Here is a 22,891-nt window from a genome sequence, read left to right as displayed (position 1 = left end):
TTCCTACACTAAAATCAGTTTATTTTTGCAGTATCTTTTAGTATAAAATACATTGGACCATCACGACTCTGTCTGCACAAGAAGGGACTTACTAGAAAGTGATTCTACAAAGTGTCTTTGAAATGTATGTTCATGCGGAACAGAAAATGCAAAAGTACGGAGAAGAAAGCACAGGGCTCAGAGTGCTTCACCAAGGGCCTCAGAGGAGCCAAATCCTCCAACCAGAGAAAGTTACAGTAGCCCTTGACGTTTCAAGTCTTCATAGGTCTTTTTATTCACCACATTCCCACTGGAATCCTCATATTCCTCCTAGAAGGGAAGCGAGAACATTGGTAGTATCTGGGCACGGCATGAAATAAGAATGGGAAAGTGTAACAGTAACTGAGGTTTAGCTCCATCAACAGCAGCCTGTCAGCCCCTCAAACTAAAACAGACTAAGATCCCCCGCTTCTGCACACAGGGTCTCTCGGCAGACTCCCAGAGAAGGATAAATATTGGTTTGCAATGAGGACTTGGCTGGAGCATGCTAAGTTGTTACACTGCCTGCTGCAGTATGCTGTCCACTCTATCACAGCTTAGCTAAACTCAGCAGGACAATGGCAAATTCTGTAATAAATTGGATTTCACACTGCACTGTATGCCCATTCTATAAACAGTCTGCTCCATCATGGTAGGTCCTCTGGTCTACAATGGAAGAGTCTTAGTTACAGTTTTCACAGAATGACTCTCTGGAATCTCTCACCATTTAGATACCTCACTCCCCCCTACCCCCTCTTCCAAACGGGAAGGGTTTAGACACTGCAGAGGGATGCTCTGAAGATGCCTAGGCAGAGAGAAGGGCCGGTGTCATACTAACAAGCAATATATTCCCAGCCAGGCATGTGCAGCTCTCCACAGTTCTACCAACAGGAGCTCTGTTTCAAGCAGGGAGATCTCCAAACATCCTCCCCAGCATTCAACAGATTCTCCAGGGAACTGGTACCTCTTTTGCTGGGACTAGAGGTTATGTAGGGTAACAAGAGAGATTCAGCCAAACAGTAATGGCAACACCTGAACACTGATCCTCGGCTCACCTCTGTGTCAGGCTGCCATCTCTCCGAAGCTTTCTGCTGCTTCAGCTTTGCCCACACTGCGAATACAAAGTAACACTGGATCAGAATGCCACTCCCTTGAACTATCAGCACTTAGTCTAGCGGGGTATGTACACTGCTGGCTCTTGAAACACACTCCGCTCAGCTCACTGGCTGACACGGACTGCACAGATTACTCAACAAGAGAAGCTGGCCATGACAGCCAGCTAAGTAGCCGAGCAGCAGAGAGCCTCAGACAGGGCTGATGGTTAATATAAGACACTATGTTTATCTGACATAGTGGGCTTCTTAAAACAGTTGCACTAAATGTGCTTTGAGTTGCATCCTAAGGAGTTTGTACTGTGTGCAGCATTTCTCATCTGTTGTAAAACAAGCTGCACTTCAATGTCAGCTCACTAGACCCACTGCAGACACCATTCCCAACCCTGCAGTGCTCAGTGACACCGCAACCACCCCTCTTAGAAGCAGGAGGCAAGTTTGCCTCAAGCCAGCTGGTACGGAAGCTCTTAAGGGAAGGGAGGCCAGCAAGCTCAAGTAGCAAGTGTAAGGGGGAGAGTTTTGATTGGATGAGCTGACAAGCCACTTTGGAGAGGAAAGGAAATAAAGGGAACCCCAGTTCAGCTGCACTGAATCAGAGCCAGAATGTTTCATGGGCACCTGTTCCAGTGGTTCTCACAAATTCTGTGGTCGCCCCAGAGTGCAGCCACCAACTCTTGCTGGTGGCCACTCTGACAATTTTTCCTAAAATACTTAATTAACTTTAGGAAAAACAAATAAATATGCGCCTATACATGTCCAAATCACTGTAAAAGGTTGGTTGGTTTGCTTTGCAGATTCAATAATAAAAATAATGTACAGCTGTCTCTATTCTTACTGGACCTAAACAGAATAGAAACACAATTAAGGCGCTTTGCACATTCTTGTCTTTTTGTTGTTGTTGTGTCTCTTTTGCTTTCTGGTTGTTTTTTTTTTTTTAATAAAAGATTTGCTAGCTAATAAGCCTGCTGCAGTGAAAAGTGATATTTGTATGTTTGTTAATAATCACAGCAGACTTACTAGCTAACTGGGAGGCTGTGAAAAATGGTATTAACATACATACAGATTACAAATATCAATTTTCACAGCAGACTTACTCAGCTCTGGCAAGCCAGGGGCCAAATTAAGCCCTGGATAGGGAGGTGGGTAGGGAGACAGTGGGGCCAGTGGCAATGCGGGAGGATGGCGAGCTGAGGGCTGGCACCCACTGCCACACAGCCAGGGCCGGAGCCTGCCGCCCACCACCCTAGAGCTGAAGCCCAAAGCCCTCGCCTCACTGCCCCCCTGCTCTTCTGGCATTTGTGGCTCCAGAGTGGGGCAGGGCCCAACCCCTGCTGGTGGCCCTGGGGGAGGTTTCACTGCTTCCCTCCAGCCCGCCACCCACCTTCACTCACTGCCCTGGAAGCTGTGGCCGCAAGAAACTCCCCTGGTGGCCGCATTTGAGAAACACTGACTTAGGCTACGTTTACACAGCAGCAGGTAGGTGCAACTCTCAAGTGAGTGCACTAAAATAGCAGGGCGGCTGCAGCGGCTGTGCCGAGCTAGCAAACCTACGTCTATCTGAGCTGGGAATTGCACTGCCCAGCTGTTGTATAGACACAGCCTTAACAGCAAAATTAAACTCCTCTTTCTGGGCTTTACTGCTGTGCCAGGCAGAGATTCTATCCGACTCTCCCTTCCTACTCCAGAATTGCCACAGTAAGGGGTGACACAGTTGGCTCCCTCTTGCTTCCAGAGCTGAGAGAGTCAATCTCTGCATATCTCGACCATGGCCAGGCAACTTTGTGCTGGCTGCTACCCTCAGCCGGTACGTGCCCAGAGCAGAAGCTTTGCATTCTGGCGTTGACTGAAGCACCCAAAGCCAACATCATTAAGTTATAGCCAGTTAAAATGCTAACGCTTCATGCTTGTAACAGGATTTACCTACAGGATTGCCCTGGCTGATTTCATCAGGTCTTTCCCTTCGCCCTCCTCACCATGGAGGCACAAAGGAAGAACTTCAAGAACTTCAACTGAGTGTAACCAGCCTCTTGATTATCTGAAGGAGATTCGTGTCCCCTAATTGCAACTGGATGATTGAGGTTCCACCATATAAAAAGAATTACACCCCCCAGTGAGAACATTGCCAATAAAGAGGCATTCAGCCAGCAATCACAGCAGGCAACAGATCCCCACGTGCCCAAAAGAACAGCACAGATGAAAACAGACTCCACCTGCTCTCAGTTCTGAATAGAGACGTGCCAACATCACTTACAAGAGACTGCATCTTCAATCTGTGTGACATTAGCAAAATGAGCTGTGTTGGGAATGCCCAGGCATCTCATCCCATGAGCATGACGCCACTCCTGGAGGCAGAGCAGAAAAATCAGTATACAGGAGAGAGTTATATATAGCCCACAAAGTCACAGCCTCACAGTTAAAGTAAGTCAAACCTGTCTGAAAAATTAATGCCCAAGGGGACTAGAACAGAAAGAAAACAAGAGGAAAAACTATTTCTATCCATATTTTCCAGTTTGTTTCCTTTGACTATATACAAGATTCTGTCAGTTTCCCTTTTATGGGGGCTTTTCATACAATACAAGGAAAAAAAAGTTTCATAGAAAAAGGAAAATTTGATTGTAAATCCATAAATATTAGAATGGCAGTACTTAAAGCTACTTTTAAACTATTTTTTTTAAACTGACTACACATTTCAAGTTAATGGTGTCTAATCAGCGTATGAGAATTTCACAGTATCAGATCTTAGAACTAAGCTATGATCCTATAGTATAATAACAACAAACAAAAATAACAACAGTTTAAAAGCAGTTTACGATTCCACGAGGCTAGGCACCCCCCAGGAGTGCAGTAACAATGCAGTATTCACATGCTTGGGCAAGACTGATTTTCAGCTGAAATACTGTAGGATTCTGACAAAAGTTCATTGAGAAGCAGGAGTGGGGACTCCCCTACTGCAGTGTTTCCCAAATCTGGGATGCTGCTTGTTCAGGGAAAGCCCCTGGAGGGCCAGGCTGGGTTGTTTACCAGGGCCGGCCGATCGCAACTCCCACTGGCCGTGGTTCGCCACTCCAGGCCAATGGGGGCTGCGGGAAGGGCGGCCAGCACATCCCTCGGCCCACGTCACTTCCTGCAGCCCCCATTGGCCTGGAGCGGCAAACCGCGGCCACTGGGAACCACGATCAGCTGCACCTGCAGACGGGGCAGGCAAACAAACCGGCCCGGGCCTTTCCCTAAATAAGCAGCGTCCAAAGTTTGGGAACCACTGCCCTACTGTATAAAGTGCAACAGATGCAGCGCTATAAACTCCTGAGCGTCTCTGCACAAAGCTCACTTTCATTTAAATGGTACATTCACCATCAAGGGTTCTCATCAAATACGATAGAAGTGCAGGGTTAAAAACATGCCTTTTTAGCTCCATTATAATTAAACCGTTATTAACCCCAAGGAGAGAAGCAGCATCCAAAAATAGCATCTCACGGGTTTTCAGTGTAGGATTTCTCCTAGTGCTCAGAATCTCAGTACTAACAAAACTAGAATCCACTTACATTTATAGCCCCTGAAAGATCAGTTTGCTCCTAGGTATATTTTAAAAGCTATTAAAATCTGTTACTTAGCTTTGGGTTTTATAGAACTTGTTTCCTCTATCAGTTTTGCCAGAGAGCTTTACAGTAAGGTGTTTGTCAACATACTGCCAGTATCTAAAGCGGTAGCTACCAGGTACTCAGCAACAGCTCAGGCACTGCTAGACATTGGAATCGGGGTACCCGAGGAGGGAGACCCTACAACCACCAGGGGCAAATGGCACCTGAGAGCCTCTTCAAATGGATTATAGCTCAAACAGTACAGCCCTCCAGTCTCAGCCCCAAGCATGGGACCGCCTCCTGGGACAGGATTTAAACATGCCCTTCCGGCCCAAAGGTGACAGCTCCAATCACCAAGACTCCATCCATTAGTTACATATAACTAGGATTACCTCAAAACCGACTGATGGGCTAATGCCAAAGTGTTACTTACCGCGAAGTGCCGCTGGAAAGCTTTGGGCCCTCGGTAAGTGTAGTTACCGCAAATCTCACAGTTGTAATTGATGTTCAAACCATGCAGTTTATATAACCAATAGGGGATAGGCTGAAAAATAAATCAGGCAAAGCTTAGGTCAGATTACAAGACAGGTGATTTGGATGCAGTGAAAGATCTCTGCTCTGGAGTGCCTGGGAAGCCAGTCTCACCTTGCCATCCCAGCCAAGAGGCAAATTTTTAGGGTTGTAAATTATTTCATTCTCTTCATCTTCACTTTCGCTTTCACTGATCTGCTCCTCCTCTTCCTCCTCTCTCTCTTCCCCTGTGCGTGCTTGTTTACGCTGCACGTTCTCATGGGTGAGATGTCTCTGTTCCTATGATGCAGGAAAGCACACAGGCATGAAGAGTTATGCATGAAGCCAAAGACAGCAGCATATGTGGCAGCAAACAAACCAACCAAAAAACGTGTGGGGGAAATCACAGCAGTATTCACCCTTCTTGTGTTAAGCTTTAATTACAATCACTTCCAAGCTGCTTGGCAATGGTGGCAATCAGCCTTCTAAGAGTGACCACTGAAAACTGCGACAAGAACATGAAGCCGAATGAAGGCAGCACTCACAGGGGCTTGCTGTCTCTGGTGGTTAGATGTAAAATCTAAGTTCTACAAGGAGAAAAGCTGCCCCAAGGGCACTCATGACTGTTCTGTCTGGGTTACAAAGACTCACGATATGCCATTCACAAGAGAGGCAGACCCAATGCTCAGCACCATTGTTGGAGATGGATTCTTAACTAGAAGCTGACAGGTTAACATACAACAGGAATAAGCAGTTCCAACCCCCTGCCCAGGAGCGCCGCCAGCTTTGTACAGCACCGTACATAAAATAACCCTTCTGTGCATAGTGTTTAAGAAAGGATGAGACTGAAGACATGAATGAGCTTGCAACAACTTTTAAGGCACTGCATCTGTAAAGCTCAAAAAAGGTAAAAAGTAAAAACCTTACCCCAAGAATTTCCACATACTCGTAGACCTGAGCTTCCAGGAACGCAAGGTCTTTGTTCCTCTCTGTGTCCCTGGAAATACAAAGGGGAACTTGTGAAATTCTTTTCAAGCACTGCAAATGCTGTCCATGCACCCGGTTCCTAAAGATGCATTTGATTTGTAGCTACTAAGGAAGTAGGAAAACAAACATCAACCACTCCGTGTAGCCTCTGCTGCACACGTACTGATCAGTCACACTAGACCCACTGACCAGCTAACTCAGCCTTTTGGCCCCAATATGCAGAGCATCCTAAAGCTCCAGGAACATCTCAGCTCTGCCGCTGGGGCAATAATGAAGGAGGTAACCAGCCAAGCAGGAAACTTTTAGTCTAAGTGAAGGGCCAACCTGGGTATGAAACTTTAGAGGACTCACCTTTTGCTTCCTTTTGTCTTTGGATTCTTGGCAAACAAGGAAGAATCAAGGGCTTCCAAAGATTTGCCTTTTGTGCTGAACAGCCTCTGAGCACGCTCTTCCAGAGTACTGGGGGAAAACAGGGAAGGAGGTGAATCTAGGGTATAGGTTTATTTTTTAAATAGATTGGTTTGTGCTCAAATAATTATGTTTTTAATTACATTATAAATTAATCATTGAGAGGTCCTGAGATAATAAGAATAAACATCATGTTGACGAACATGGCTTAGGCACTGCTTTTGCATCAGGCTCTTGAGGTCCTATTATTTCGCATTATGTATTAGTCCATTATGAACCTCAGACTTCAGAGCAAAGCATATGATAAGAATTCCTCGCGATACTTTCAGTGTTGTCTTGTACAAGAATTATTACACAGATCTTTGGAAAACAAACCGATGTCCAATGCAGAAATGTGAGACAAACAGCTCAATAACTGAAACGAATCTAGAAAAAAGCCACAGCTTCTTACCCGCCACATTTCAGACCCAAAGCCAGTAAAGCAGATTTTAATCTGTCCAGTCCCAGGGAGGCCAATTCCTGTACAATTAAAATAAACCAATGTACATGAGCATTGTTTTCAGGTGTTAACAACAATATGATCCAAATGTGTCCATTTTAATTCATTAAAAAAAACAACATTACTCATGAAAGCACTAAGGTGGCTCTCTTCTACCCAGATCAATGGCATCTATGGCAGGGGCTTGCCCACAGCTATGATGGAGAAAAATGCTTCCAGGTTACTGGTATCTCCAGTGACAGAAAGAAGAGGCCACCTACACAGTGAACTTCCATTTACAGTGGTTGTGGCCTGAGTCTCTCATTCCCACAAAGAGAATTTTGAAAAGGAACAAGGTGGATGGATCCCACCAAGATTTTTAGTATAAAGTGCTTAACACACAGAGAACATACCTCCCAAGAGGAAAAGGCTGAGAGATCCAGATGGGCTCCAGCATGGGTAAGTGCACTGCTGGTCTCTTTCTGCCAAGAAAAGCCACATAAGTTGCTAAACAGATCTTCAGGACATTACATAAACATTTGAGCAGCAATACCAAAATATCCTTCCTACTTCAAGAACAATGACATCAATAATGGGGAGATCTCAGCACTAAACTGAATAAATCAAATACATGGGAAACCTCCAGATAAGTGGAAAAACAGACAGAAAACACATTAGCAGTAAGCTGTGTCTACTGTTCTGGGACACAACCGAGCTACAATACACTGTGAGATTGTTTACCTTGACAACCATTTTACACACCATGACATTGTACCCAAGCTGTGAGAAATATATCAGCATTTCATGTGCGCAAAATGATTGCTCACCGGCCAACCAGGGAACGTTCCATTGTCCCACTTCTTCTCAAACTCATTCTGAATCTTCCCAAAAAGTTCATTCTGATCCAGCAGTGGCTTCACCCGATCTGTGTAATCCTGCAGGTACTCAAGAAGCATTTCAAGATACCTGTCAGAGGAAGAGCCAGCTCAGGTAATTTGGTATCAGAGTTTGCGCAAGATGAAGACATTAGACATTTTTGCATCATACATACTGAAGCGCATGAGGGTGACACCCCTTGCCCCACAATTATACAGGGAATATTCCCACTATTTCTTTCCTTCCCAACAAATCTCTCTTCTACTGAACAAACTCCTGGCTGTTAAGAACAACTTCTGAGTAACAGATTATTTCACCAGAAGCTTCAGTCCGAATAAAACATCATCTGTTTGACTTTTTAGATTACAGGCAAGATTCACAGCTGACAAATACAGTACATACAACCTGACAGTCTCACAAACACACATGTAGGTGTAATTTAATTTCACATCATCTGCTAGTCTTGTAAACAGCAGTTCAGTATGAGGTGATTTGTCTGAAATTGAAAAGGCTCAACATTTACACAGAAAAGCTTGCCTGTAAAGTGTATGGACTCAGAAAGAAAAAATAAAGAGCATGAAACAGATGGAGGAAACAACAAGAGAGAACAACATTCGCTGGATGTTTACACTAAAATAATTAGCAATGAATGTGGATTGCTGATGTTTGGCCTTCTTTATACTACAATCACCACCATATTTCTCACATATTTAAGCATACTTGTGGCCCAAACTGTTTTATTCCTGCCTTGGCAGATCCCTCCCGATACAGACGTTCCAGAAAGCCATAGATATCTACCAAGGTTAAACTATGGTTCTCTAACAGGAGTCATTCCAGACACACAAGCCACAGTGCACTACATTCTGTCATGAGCTATCACTCTATCATGTCTGTCCCAGACATGGCTCTGTCCATAAGTAGGGAATTTTAGTGAAGTGTTCCAATAGTGCTACCAACACTTTAATGGCATCAGCAGGAGCCCTAATGTGGGACAAGATTTTGGTGGCTTCCAATATTTCTACCACCATGTCAGTGAACCCGAGTTACACAGCCACATTTAACCAAGGCTTCTTTGAGCATGGATAAAACATTATATTTTCATCATTAACTTGACAAATAGATGAGACAGCTCACAACCCTCAGAGCTATTGTTTCACACTCGGTTTGCAAACCCTGCATTAGTTATGTTGGGACAGTTCTCTTCACAACCATAAAAGCTAAAAGACATATGATGCAACTTTCAAAAGTGCTCAGCATTGGCCTAAATCTGCTTCAGTTGAAGTTAATGATAAAACTCCCCTTGACTTCAAAGGAGCAGCGAGGCCAAAACTTAAGCACTTTTGAAAATTCCAAAACACTGACAGCTTAGATCCTGCTGCACATTTCTGAGAGGGTGGTGGACTCTGCGGAAAGTCCTTACTTTATGAAACGTTAGAACTACATCTAAGGAGTACCCAGTCACATTCCCCCCAGTGAATCTTCATCCTGATTGTGAATGAATGTTTTTCACAAAGCAATCACTCTGTATTTGACCTCTTGGTTCTCCTCCTCAAAGGAAACTTGCACAAAGCCTTCAAAAGATAAGCCTGGGAGCTTAAATTCATAACTTTGCTAGATAATAAAAATCATGAACTTAATAGAGACACTGGATTTATGGCTTATAGATTGTTGTAATAACTCACTAAACCCTCTCCAGCTTTCTGTCTCCCTCACCAAACAACTGGAGATATATTAACAGGCCACTTCACCGTGAGTGATCCTTGAAATTTGTTAACTACTTATGCCAAACAATCTGTTCCATCTTGTATTTAGCTGTGATGCTAGAGTACTGTTCCCAGGCCTGAAGAAGAGCTCCATGTGGTTCAAAAGCTTGTCTCTCACCAACAGAAGTTGGTCCAATAGAAGATACTACCTCACCCACATTGTCTCTCTAATATATTGGGACCAACATGGCTACAATAACACTGAATGCAACAATGGAAGATATTGAACTGAACATGAACAAAAAGGAAGCAAAACTTAACAGCAACATCTACTTCCTGAGCAAATGCAAGGAATCTCATCATCCCCAGAGATCTCACCATCACGTACAACTCGATATCTGCAGAACAACTCTGCTGAAGGACTTTGGAAAAACTGAGGAACCACCTACTGCACCTCAGATACTCCAGAAGGGACCCCCTCAAACAAGAATTAATCCCATGCTCCCACATACTGGAAGAAAAAAACAAACAGGAAACTTACCTGAAAATCACTCATAATCTGACCTCTCAGGATAGGTCTACACAGGGATAAAAGTCACTGGTCCCAGCCAGCTGACCCAGGCCAGCCACTGGTTTTCTATACCCATGCAGACATACCCTCAGTCCTCTCCTCAAAGGAAATCTGCACAACACCTTCAAAAGAGAAGCCTAGGCATTTAAATTCATAACTTTGCTAGACACTAAAAATCATGGACTGAATAGACACACTGGATTTATAGTTTATAATAAAAAGCCTATAATCCACTAAACTCCCCTCCACCCCAGGACTGGAGAGGCATTAACGGGCCACTTAACATATATTTCAAGGGACCAGTCAAGGGTGAACTACTTATGCTAAACAACCTGTTCCACCTTGTACTCAAAGTGTAACAGCTAAATACATTTCCTAGACCTGAAGTCAAGCTCTGTATATCTCAAAAACTTGTTTCTCATCAACGGAAGCTGGTCCAATAAAAGATATTACCTCCGCCACCTTGTGTCTCAATGAGCGAACATTTGGGAGGCCGTTGTTTTAGTGTTACAGCAGTGAGATCCTGGCATAAAGACACTGTCAGCGTACAGACGCTCAGAACAAGAGGTAGCAAGAGCCAACAGGCTCCATGCTGATATGTTACCATATTTAAATATTCTGGATACACACAGATTATCCATACTCAGCATTTAACATTGTTTCATACGCTTCATCATGCCAAATTAAAAGTACCTTGGTACCCCTCCACTGAAGCATCATCATGTAACTTCTTACAGCAATGACTTAGTAAGTAACAAGAAATACTCCTACATTTTCTCCTGTAACACCGGGGAACTATATCCCTAGGCTGCTAACACAAAGCCCTGAAACCCAGAGTTGCTCCTTCTACAGAGATGAATGAATCCTGCACTTACAGCACAGAATCGGTAATTTGTTTAAAAAATACAAAATCACTAATCTGCATAAGCTTTGCTTGAAAAGCAACAAATCAGAACTGGTTATGAAAGCAATTTCATCCAGGTCTTGAATGCACATCACGAAATTTAATTCCTCCTGGACAGTCTGTCATGGATGAAGGGCCCACCTTTTATATTCAGCATTTTTTCGCTCTTTGGGAATATCGAAGAGTTGGTCAAATGTGGATAAGTATGTGATGTAATCCAGTTTCTGAAAATAAAGAGGCTGGGAGTCAGATTTTACACACAAAACAACCTAACAATATATCTCCAGTCACTCACTGGACCACAAGAAATGGTATCTTTCCATACTTCCATTCTGGGTTGCAGCATGCCACTTTTTCTTTCTCATGCTACCTTAGAGACCCTGGGCTATTTGGTAACAGAGGGGAAAAAAGGGAACAGCCTCTTTCAAGACCACATCAGTGGAGAGGCCTGTGACAGCAGCTGTAGATACACCTGCACGAATGGGAGAGCCCAGGAAAGGGTCACTTAGAATTTAAAAATTCTTAACCTGCAGCCTCCAAAAAATAGGCACCCATGTAACATGTAGGTGGAAATGAACTATTTAAAATGACCTCAGAAATGCTCGGCTCTGACCACTCAATAATAGATGTTTGAGTATGTCTCCGAAGCAATTATAGCCTCTTACCTCTGATGATTTTAAGTTAATGTACTTGAGGTAACAATCATGAAGATCCAAGTACCGGCCATAACCTTCTTCATCTGTGAACTCCACTAGATCTACAGAAGATACATTATGCAAAGAGCTTTATTAGAAATACTGAAGATCGGAATTACTGCAGAATGTTCTCATTTCAAGTATTCCTCTTGTGGTAGAACCATCTGACATAAGCACAGCTTGTAACTGCAGCTGAATACAAGCTATGCTTACATGAGATGTTTCTTAACGTTTCTGCAGGTTCTAAACATAATCAACTAACTGCTCCTTTACAGTAATACACTAGATCCACGCTCAAGTGAGAGGCACTTTTACTGCAGAACATTCCAGAGTGGATAAAATACACACATAGGCACCTGATCTGAGAGTAACTTTCAGAGGGTTATTAAGGAGAGAGATTCAGAGACATGCAAAGCCAACCAGACAACTCACTAACTAAAAACAAGCAAGCAAGGCATTTTTGCTATATCTAAGTTTAAATATGAAACCACGGACTTACTTTGTGCCTCTTCACTGGGGTTCTCTCTGGCTTTCAACAGTTCCTCAAATTCCACTGACATCGGCACACAGATCTTCGGGAAAGATCAGACATTATAGCAAAAATACACACACACTGCTGGGATAAAGTCCAGACCAATTAACGTGAAGCCACATTGACAAATCTGCACTTTCCATAATGAACCTATGGCAGAAGTATTCCCACTGCCAAATCAAAGATCATCTTGTTCCAAACTTTTTGTTTCTGCCATTACATACAACACAAACTGTATTGAGATATCACTGTGTGCCTTGTTCAGCTCCTGTTCAACTGTATTTAATCAGTACATATACAAAGTGCACTATATGGAGAACAGGAGATTCCCTGGCCACAGAGTGTGGAAAAGCCAAGGCGCTAGGATCTTTGTAGTTCAGCACAGAGGCTGCAGGCACAGATATGCAGTCAATTCTATCAAGCAATTGCCTTGAAATTCCCCTACATCAGCTGGCACTCTGGTGCTGATGTCTTTGAATTCCAGGGGTTCTCTCCCCCATGACTATTCTCTCATTGATGCAGGAACAAATTATGCAGACAACTCCTAAAAATGCCTTCTTCACAGAGGGGAGGAGGACCCTCCACCCCCAAAAAACTCTGGCCAGCACAGGGAAGGCAATGCTGAATGCCTCCCCAACAGCAGAGGAGAACACAACTCTTAAACTGAACACACAACATTCATGATTAGCGTTTTGCACATTTTCTCATTCTTGGGCTGCTCTCTCTCTTTCATGAAATGGCTCTTCTATCACAGGAACTTGGACGCGGCCCTCGGTTTAAAACCACCTCTTTCCATTCACTGCATTTTAATATTTTGGAATTTATCGTAAATGAGATAGGTTGAGAACCACCAAACTGATAATGCAAAACATCCAAGAGCACTCAATACTGTATAGATATACTCCTTGTCACTGTCCTGTGGGTTCACATACCATCTCTCCCATGGCGTACAGGGGCACTTACCTCATTTGGGTGCTTCCGGTGAAATTCCTTGATCTGTTTTAGTCTATTATAGAATTCTGCAAACTCATTTGGCCCTGAAATGGCGCTGAGCTCCTCCTTCCGTAACCTGAGGGTCCAGAAGAAACAAAGTCAGATTTTGAGGGTAACAGAGGGCAGGATTAGGATTGTTTATTGCAATTTGCAATATTGTAATTTGAGAATTTCATTCATGATTCTAGTTCTGATTACACAAGGGTTCCCTAAACTATGGAAAAATTGTCACCCATCCACCAATCTCTCAACCAAAATTACATAGAGATCTCAAACTCAGATAGGTTTAGGATTTTGGGGCTCTGCTTTCCTTCCTACATTCAGGTGCACAGTCCCCAATTACTGCCTTTCAACCTCTCAGAATCTCCACTCAAGCCAAAAGAGACAACCACCCCTCCCCCCGTCCCGTTACAATCTACACAGGATTAAATTCAATAGCGAATCTGGGGAGTTACTTTGACAGTATCGAGCACTGAAATATGACTCCACTGGTACATTTGCTACAATCACCACACACACTCCTTTTCATCTGTTGCATGGGCTATATTTACACTACAGACCTTCTCCCATGTAGCCGCTCTATGCCAACAGGAAAGAGCTCTCTCATCAACATAATTAAATCACCCCCCATAGACACCAGCGCTTCTGTCCCTAAAACATACGTCGGCCAGAGTGTGTTTTTTTCACATCTCGACCTACAAAAATTTTACCAACAAAAGTGCTAGTGAGACATAGCCCTGAAGAAATTTACTGCTGAACTGTACTGAACCGGTAACACCCTTTCTTGTCCCTTATTCTACAGAAGAAGCAACACATAGCAAGTTAAATGTGATTTACATGAATCTTTAACCATGTACAGGTTTTGGTATGAACTAGGAGTGAAACGCTGCGATCAGTATATTCAGTCATTTCTGTTGATCCAGTTCATTAAACCGACAAATGGGAGTGCGGATAACTCAGCCCTAACTGCATCTTATTTAATGGAACATTTTAGTGACAATTTCTTCTCTAACATGCTGCTTTGGAAAGCCTACATTTATGGCACAATTATTCTTTCCCTCCCCTTCCCACTCCCACACACTTTGGATCTCACAGTATTTCGCAGCGAAATCTTAAGCTAGCAATAGCTTTATAATGACATGTTACTCTATGGTACTGATAAGGTTATGTCAGGATACACATCAGAAATGTGTTGTCAATGGTTTATTTCCAGCACTAGACTTTTCCTTCCAAGTTAAAATCTGGCAAGTGCAATAAAATTCCTGGAAGAAAACTTACGTTTGCTTGGGGGGTGGGGGAGTGATTTCTTCTTTTACAAGTGCCATCGCTCTAAATGCTTCACTCTCTTTAAACAGGGCCTTAAGAAGTGCCATTAACTCCCTTCTGTGGCTTTGCAAAGCACTACAGGTAAGTCTACACTGCAATTAAAAACCCGCGACTGGCCTGTGCCAGCTGACTCGGGTTTGCAGGGTCTGGGCTAAGGGGCTGTTTAATTGCTGTGTAGATATATCCTATGTGAAGGCATTTAGCTAGCAGACCTTTCAGTTTTAAAAAAAGGTGAGATCAGGTCTTTTTGCAGACACTTACCCATCCTTATCATCATACAAGTCTCTCAGATTTCCACTCACTTCCATGTACCGCTAAAAAACAAAAACATGTTAGTGTTATGCATGTATCTTTGCAGCAATACAGCACAACATGCAGAGAAGTTAGGAAAAACAAACTGCTTTCTTGGAAGCTTGACAAAGCTTGCTTATGTTTGAAAGGATAATCTCACAAACTTGAGCCAAACAGACCAAGAAATGAAAGAATGCTCACTGAAGAGTAATGAAACACTACAGGGAAACTTAGCAGCTGAAAGTGTTTTCAGGGAAATGCAATAACATGCTACCCAAGTCATTTCATGCTCTTCTGTTAAGTTTTGCTGTTCAGTAAATTACCTAAATGAAAATAATTAATACTGTGATTTAAAATATACCTAAAGGCTTTTAATGCTAAAACTGATACGTAAATCCATCCAACTCATGCTCCATGTGCCCAAGTTCTGGTAAAAGGTAATGCATATGCATCAAGCATGGTGGAGAATAGACCCTATAATTCAATGCCAGGTATCTCTGCACAGTAAACACAGGAACTAGTAGGAGTATACTTTTTAAATTTGCAGACAGAAACAAAACTAGGCAAACTCAGCCTATGACTTTAACTGTAAGCAATACTCCAGTAAATACTATTATCAGCTTGCCCATGTCTATCAGCTATAGCAGTGCACAGAAAGCCACTTTCCTTTGACCTTGTACCCTGCAATCTTAATGTGCTACACGCATCCAAAAATAAAATTTGCAATGTATTGCTTAAGTAAGCCACAACCCCCCACCATCCTGTACTTCAGTCCACAAACTTTATGGTACACAGCTGTAAGGTAAAGCGGAGGGGTGATACTCACATCCTGCATTGCTCGGGTGCGGTGATCAGAGTTAATCTGGTCACGTAACTACAAGATAGAGCAGAAAACAGATTAGCCAGATTTACTGTCTGCAGTTCAGCTGAGAACAGTCTCTGCTCTGCACTCAGGAGTTCTCAAACTGGCGGTTGGGACCCCTCAGGAGGTCACGAGGTTATTACGGGGTGGGGGTGGGGGTCACAAGCTGTCAACCTCCACCCCAAACCCGGCTTGCTTCCAGCATTTATAATGGTGTTAAATATATTAAAAGTGTGTTTAATTTATTGGGGGGGGGGGTCGCACTCAGAGACTTGCTGTGCGAAAGGAGTCACCAGTACAAAAGTTTGAGCCCCATTGGCCCGGGGAGACTCGGTCAGCGGGACAAACGCCGCTGTTGGGACATCCAACATCCAACCGCTCCGGCGGAATCGGCTTCCCAGGGAACAGGGCCAAGGGACGGGGGCCCACGAGCCCAGAAGCCGAGCTGTGGGGGGGGCGCTCCCCGGTGCCTGGCGGGGGCGTCCTGTGGCTCCAGGTTCGCCCCCAGGCTAGTCACTGCCCCGCCCCCCCGGGCGCGCTGAGGGGTCCCGGCCCCGGGAGAGGAGCCGCCGGCCCGGCCCGGCCCGGCCCCGCCCGTTCCTGGCCCGCGCCCCGCCGCACCGTGGATTTCTTAATCAGCATCTCCTTGGCCATCACATCCATGAGCCGCTCCCGCTCCTCGTGGTAGCGCCGCTGCTGCTCCAGGATCGTCTCCATCTTCCCCGCGCGCCCGCCAGCCGGAACCCTCCCTCCCGGTGCTCCCCCTCACCGCTCCGACCGGAAACCCTCCCTCCCGGTGCTCCCCCTCACTGCCCCGACCGGAAACCCTCCCTCCCGGTGCTCCCCCTCACCGCTCCGACCGGAAACCCTCCCTCCCGGTGCTCCCCCTCACTGCCCCGACCGGAAACTTTCCCTCCCGGTGCTCCCCCTCACCGCTCCGACCGGAAACCCTCCCTCCCGGTGCTCCCCCTCACCGCTCCGACCGGAAACCCTCCCTCCCGGTGCTCCCCCTCACTGCCCCGACCGGAAACCCTCCCGCTCAGTGCTCCCCCCCGCTTCGCCCGACCGGAAACCCTCCCTCCCGGTGCTCCCCCTCACCGCCCCGACCGGAAACCCTCCCTCCCGGTGCTCCCCCTCACCGCTCCGACCGGAAACCCTCCCTCCCGGTGCTCCCCCTCACCGCTCCGACCGGAAACCCTCCCTCCCGGTGCTCCCCCTCACTGCCCCGACCGGAAACCCTCCCGCTCAGTGCTCCCCCCCGCTTCGCCCGACCGGAAACCCTCCCTCCCGGTGCTCCCCCTCACCGCCCCGACCGGAAACCCTCCCTCCCGGTGCTCCCCCTCACCGCTCCGACCGGAAACCCTCCCTCCCGGTGCTCCCCCTCACCGCTCCGACCGGAAACCCTCCCTCCCGGTGCTCCCCCTCACCGCCCCGACCGGAAACCCTCCCGCTCAGTGCTCCCCCCCGCTTCGCCCGACCGGAAACCCTCCCTCCCGGTGCTCCCTCACCGCCCCGACCGGAAACCCTCCCTCCCGGTGCTCCCCCTCACCGCTCCGACCGGAAACCCTCCCTCCCGGTGCTCCCCCTCACCGCCCCGACCGGAAACCCTCCCGCTCAGTGCTCCCCCCCGCTTCGCCCGACCGGAAACCCTCCCTCCCGGTGCTCCCCCTCACCGCCCCGACCGGAAACCCTCCCTCCCGGTGCTCCCTCTCGCTGCCCCGACCGGAAACCCTCCCGCTCAGCGCTCCCCCCGCTTCGGCCCGACCGGAAACCCTCCCGCTCAGTGCTCCCCCTCACCGCCCCGACCGGAAACCCTCCCTCCCGGTGCTCCCCCTCACCGCCCCGACCGGAAACCCTCCCTCCCGGTGCCCCCCCTCACCGCCCCGACCGGAAACCCTCCCTCCTGGTGCTCCCCCTCACTGCCTCGACCGGAAACCCTCCCGCTCAGTGCTCCCCCCTCTCCGGCCCGACCGGAAACCCTCCCTCCCGGTGCTCCCCCTCACCGCTCCGACCGGAAACCCTCCCCCTCACCGCCCCGACCGGAAACCTCCCGCTCAGTGCTCCCCCCGTTCCGGCCCGACCGGAAACCCTCCCTCCCGGTGCTCCCCCTCACCGCCCCGACCGGAAACCCTCCCTCCTGGTGCTCCCCCTCACTGCCCCGACCGGAAACCCTCCCGCTCAGTGCTCTCCCCCCCCCCGCTCCGGCCCGACCGGAAACCCTCCCTCCTGGTGCTCCCCCTCACTGCCCGGACCGGAAACCCTCCCGCTCAGTGCTCCCCCCTCTCCGGCCCGACCGGAAACCCTCCCTCCCGGTGCTCCCCCTCACCGCCCCGACCGGAAACCCTCCCCCTCACCGCCCCGACCGGAAACCTCCCGCTCAGTGCTCCCCCCGTTCCGTTCCGACCGGAAATCTCCGCTGGCAGCATGATTCCTCCGTGACACGGGTTGCTGGAGCTCCAGGAGGAGCGGTGCAGATGGTCTGGCCAAGCCCCGCTGCCTTGGGCGCTGCCGGCTCCTTGGAGCGGGTCAGCCGGAGTCACCGGCAGCGCCTGGGGAAACGTAATGACCCCGCCCCCCCCCCCCGCTCTGCCGCCCCGGCCCCAGAGATCAGAGTGTCTGTGTGTGACCCCTGTGCACTCTGTGTGTGCCAGGCGTGCCCCCGTGTGTGACCCCCGTGCACTCTGTGTGTGCCAGGCGTGCCCCCGTGTGTGACCCCTGTGCACTGTGTGTGTGCCAGGCATGCCCCCATGTGTGAACCCTGTGCACTTTGTGCCACGCGTGCCTCCGTGAGTGAACCCTGTGCACTCTGTGTGTGCCAGGCGTGCCCGGTGTGTGAACCTTGTGCACTGTGTGCGTGCCAGGTGTGCCCCCGTGTGTGAACCTTGTGCACTGTGTGCGTGCTAGGCGTGCCCCCATGTGTGAACCCTGTGCACCGTGTGCCCCTGTGTGTGAACCCTGTGCACTCTGTGTGTGTGTGCCAGGCGTGCCCCCGTGTGTGAACCCTGTGCACTTTGTGCCACGCGTGCCTCCGTGAGTGAACCCTGTGCACTCTGTGTGTGCCAGGCGTGCCCAGTGTGTGAACCCCATGCACTGTGTGTGCCAGGTGTGCCCCCGTGTGTGAACCTTGTGCACTGTGTGCGTGCCAGGCGTGCCCCCGTGTGTGAACCCTGTGCACCGTGTTCCCCTGTGTGTGAACCCTGTGCACTCTGTGTGTGTGTGCCAGGCGTGCCCCCGTGTGTGAACCCTGTGCATGCTGTGTGTGTGCCAGGCGTGCCCTGTGCGTGAACCCTGTGCACGCTGTGTGTGCCAGGCGTGCCCCCGTATGTGAACCCTGTGCACTGTGTGTGTGTGCCAGGCGTGCCCCCGTGTGTGACCCCTGTGCACTGTGTGTGTGTGCCAGGCGTGCCCCTGTGTGTGACCCCTGTGCACTGTGTGTGTTCCAGGCGTGCCCCAGTGTGTGAACCCTGTGCACTGTGTGCCAGGCTTGCCCCCATGTGTGAACCCTGTGCACTCTGTGTGCCAGGTGTGCCTCATGTACCCCATATGCCTGGTGTCTGTGCACCCCCAGTGGGTGGGTGTCTGTGCCCTTGTGCACTCTGTGTGCGCAGCATACAGCCGTCAGCACTAGCCCATCCCATCCCCATTGCTGCAGGCTGGAGCCCTCTTGCAATTTAATGAGTGTGATGATAGTTCCAGGGTCACTAAAGCTTTGTGTACATGACCATCTCGACTTTCATTACAAACAAATAAGCTTCTAGCCCTCGAGACTGCAGAGAAAACATGGCCTGAGCCCGGCCTGAAGGCTCAGAAGCCTAATAAATATGTCCCACGCTCACACACACAAACTGTTTGCTTTAAATCTCATGATGTTTCAGCCAGTCTCAATCGCATGATTATTTGTCCCTGACTCATGACTTTTGAACACTTGGGGTTGGCAGTGCTGTAAAAGGGAGAGCCCAGGGGCCTCTGGCACAGCATCTGTCGTATGGGCCCCATGCTCTGGGGTGCTCTATCCTCCTTCCTCTCGTTTCCAGGTCCAATGGGTGCAGAACAGCATAAAGGAAGCCTTTTGCAATGCACAACAATGAATTCTGTTGGATGACAAAACCCATGACCTGCAGTATGTATAACTGAGCACCATCTGCTGGCAGGGTGTCTGTTCACTAAGTGCCTGCACACATAAAAGTCAAGAGCTTTCTCGTGATGTGACATAGCCCAGATTTGTTGATTGTGGATGCACTGCAAAGCCCTCTGCCTGAGCAAGCACTGATGAGAAGCCCAGGGTGCCGTTTTTATCTGGTGGATAGTGCAAAGGAGGTACTCCTGGGGGAATTCTGTACCAAAAAGTTAAAATTCTGCAACAAAAATTCTGCGCATTATGTTTTAAAATTCTGCATATTTTGTCAAAATAACACAATATAATCACACCAGTTTCAGTTATTTTGGGTCATTTATTTCACAATACTTGTCAGCAAGTATGTCTGTAACAATACAGATAACAAAAGATTCAGAAAATGTTTTTTGACAAATAGATTTCTTACTAGGCATATTAATATAGAACTCTGAGTAATACTTTATTTAAACTACAATACAAAACCATATTTCCCACAAACCCCAGAAGCAGTGCAAAGGCTGGGGGGAGTCAGAGGTAATGGAGGAGCTGAGGGAGAGGGAAATAATAGCTGGGAAGGAGCCTGGTGTGGAGGGTTGTTGAGTGCGGGTGGGAAAAGTATGGAACAGGTCTCTTTTTAGGGGGGTGGGGAGGACCCGTTAGGGAGCTTCCCCCATGCAAACCCTGGCTGACCCCTAGCCTCTCCCATTTAGTCAGGCACACATGTCCCTCCACCCCCACTCAGACACCACTCCTCCTATGTCTCTGTGCCCCCACTCAGACACCCCCTGCCCCTATGTGGCCCTGCACCCCCTCCCCCATCACCACGTGGCCTTGTGCCTCCACTGCCGGTTAGCCCCTACCCCAGTCTGTCCTTCCCCACAAGCCCTTATGAGTAGGGCGACCCAACAGCAAATGTGGAAAAGCAGGATGGGATGGGGGTAATAGGAGCCTATATAAAAAAAAGACCCCAAATCGGGACTGTTCCTATAAAATCGGGACATCTGGTCACCCTACCTATGAGCCCCTGTCTGACCCCAGCAGCCCCACGCGCTCCGTCTCCTGACCTGGCAGCCGCTGGCGGGGAGCAGCTGCTGGGGTCTGTCCCTCTGCTGGGCAAAAAGCGGAACTGCAGCAACTGCAGCAGAAGCTTTTTTCTGCATAAAAAAATTAAAAAATGTGTGGCTCATTAATTATGCCGGCGCAGAATTCCCCAGGAGTAAGGAAGGGGGGATAAAGATGCATTGATCACATGACTGGTGATGGATGACATCTAGGAGGAAAGAAAAGTGCTGGTGCTTTGGTAGGTTTCAGTTTTGCGTCTCTTACAGTCTTGTGTTTGTAAACGTGTCAGGGCCACCCAGAGTTTTGGACAGGCACCGCTTGGTGTGAGGGTTCTTATAGACCGGTGTGTAACTTAATGACTCAGATAATACTGTATTATTTATTAATTTGTAGTGCTCAGGAGGCCCAGTCCTGGATCAGGGTCCCATTGGCGTGGAGAGAGTTACAGACAGAGAGTCCCTGCCCGGAACAGCTTACAATCTAAGTATGAGAGATAAGGGATGGATACAACATGGGGAGGGAAAGAATCAATTAATTGGTCTGGTCAGCATGAAAAGCAGCAGTCACAGAGCACCAGCTGCCTAGCTGCTGTCATTTTTCCATAGGCATTACAGCCCAGAGTAGTTTTAAGGAAGGATTTGAAGGTGCACACCGAGTCAATGTTTCTGATGCTTTCGAAGCTCCTCCCATGCAGGAGGGTGTGTGGAATGTCGTAAAAAGCAAACAAGCCTGTTTGGAAATGTAACAAATGGGCCATGAAGGCTGCATCATTGGCAAAGCATTGTCAGGAATCCCCATCTCACTAGCATATAAGACATGACAGTTCAGGCAAGGGATAGACCAGATAGGGCCTTAAAAATAAAGACAGGTAGTTTGCATTTAATGCAGTGAAAAAAGGCAAGTCAGGTTAGGCTGAATAGAGGTGAAGACAGTCAAAACAACGAGCCAGGAAAATAATCTTTGCAGCAGCATTTTGAATGGAAACTTGAAGTTGACTCATGTCACTGTGAAATGGGTGAGAAATCTTCCAGTTATAATCCACAATACTAAGCATGGCTTTCCTGACTGCAGAGCAGGAAGCTGCCTATTTACCTTGGAGCCGTAGCTAGCAGGGCAGATACATGCTCAGGTCTCCCAGACCATTCACTGGAAGAGAACATTGTAGGTTCTTGAGCTGGTGGAACACTGGCGGGTGACAAAGCAAGGTCTGGCTTGCCTCCGGCAGATGGCAGGCTGACGCCTTTCTGGAGAACAGCTTGTGCACTGTCTCTCTCCCCTAAAGGTGGAACTAGCTGCTGCTCTCATCAGATAAGTCAGTGGTTTTCAAACTTTTCTTTTCATGGACCACTTGAAAATTGCTGAGGGTCTCAGTGGACCGCTTAATGATCTTTCCAAATGTTGTTTGTACCGTTAGCTAACTATTGTAAAGCATTTTGGATAAAAGCACTATATAAAAACACTTTATTAATATTTTTTGTTCTACAAATAAAAGCACACAACTCATATTTTAGTATCAGTAGTCTTACCTTTCGAATGCGATGGATGTGCCTTCTCTCCCCTGCTGCTGAAGCCCCCAAGTTGTGGCTAGGAAAGAGGGGAGTCGCTCCTTCTCTCCCCCACCATGGCAACCCCTGAGCTGGGACTGGGAAGGGGGAGTGGGTGTCTCCCGTGCCACAGCAGCCACAGAGCTGAAGCTGGAAAGGAGGTGCCGTCTCCCAGGAAGCCGCAGCCCTGGAGCTGGGGAAAGTCGCATCTTTCTCTGGCCGCCACAGTCCTGCACATCCCAAATTCCCACTGCCTCCTCCTACCTATCCCTTATTCCCCCCCAAGGCCACCACCTCACCTCACATGTGCATCTTCTTCACCTAATT

At 47.9% G+C, this 22,891-nt stretch overlaps 1 protein-coding gene and 1 long non-coding RNA gene across 2 annotated transcripts; one reads left to right on the top strand and one right to left on the bottom strand.

Moving 5' to 3' along the window:
• SF3A3 (splicing factor 3a subunit 3) lies at positions 1 to 16,634 on the bottom strand. The gene is made up of 17 exons (XM_050932114.1): positions 16,466 to 16,634; positions 15,809 to 15,856; positions 14,953 to 15,005; positions 13,336 to 13,441; positions 12,340 to 12,412; positions 11,811 to 11,902; positions 11,287 to 11,369; positions 7,919 to 8,057; positions 7,505 to 7,573; positions 7,065 to 7,132; positions 6,557 to 6,664; positions 6,146 to 6,215; positions 5,354 to 5,518; positions 5,142 to 5,252; positions 3,382 to 3,472; positions 1,074 to 1,129; positions 1 to 309 (listed from the first exon to the last, which is right to left on the bottom strand). Exons 1-17 carry the CDS (start codon positions 16,559 to 16,561, stop codon positions 232 to 234), a joined length of 1,506 nt encoding a protein of 501 aa, XP_050788071.1. The 5' UTR covers positions 16,562 to 16,634; the 3' UTR covers positions 1 to 231.
• A 1,615-nt stretch (positions 16,635 to 18,249) lies between these two features.
• Positions 18,250 to 20,274, top strand: LOC127039044 (uncharacterized). Its single transcript, XR_007770863.1, has 2 exons — positions 18,250 to 18,403; positions 19,879 to 20,274. It is a non-coding gene; the product is annotated as an uncharacterized LOC127039044 (long non-coding RNA).
• The last annotated feature ends 2,617 nt before the right edge of the window (positions 20,275 to 22,891 follow it).

The sequence above is a fragment of the Gopherus flavomarginatus genome, chromosome 22 (genome assembly GCF_025201925.1).
Source record: "Gopherus flavomarginatus isolate rGopFla2 chromosome 22, rGopFla2.mat.asm, whole genome shotgun sequence".
Taxonomy (NCBI): Eukaryota; Metazoa; Chordata; order Testudines; family Testudinidae; genus Gopherus; species Gopherus flavomarginatus.
Note: the sequence above shows the minus strand (reverse complement) of the source record. Positions and strands in the feature narration are given on the sequence as shown.

Coding starts and splice junctions, on each gene's coding strand:
- SF3A3 (XM_050932114.1), bottom strand. CDS start 16,561: ATGGAGACGATCCTGGAGCAGCAGCGGCGCTACCACGAGGAGCGGGAG. Junction 13,442..14,952: donor TTGTATGATGATAAGGATGG/GTAAGTGTCTGC, acceptor CTGGACCCTCAG/GTTACGGAAGGAGGAGCTCA. Junction 7,133..7,504: donor CAGCCTTTTCCTCTTGGGAG/GTATGTTCTCTG, acceptor TTAATTGTACAG/GAATTGGCCTCCCTGGGACT.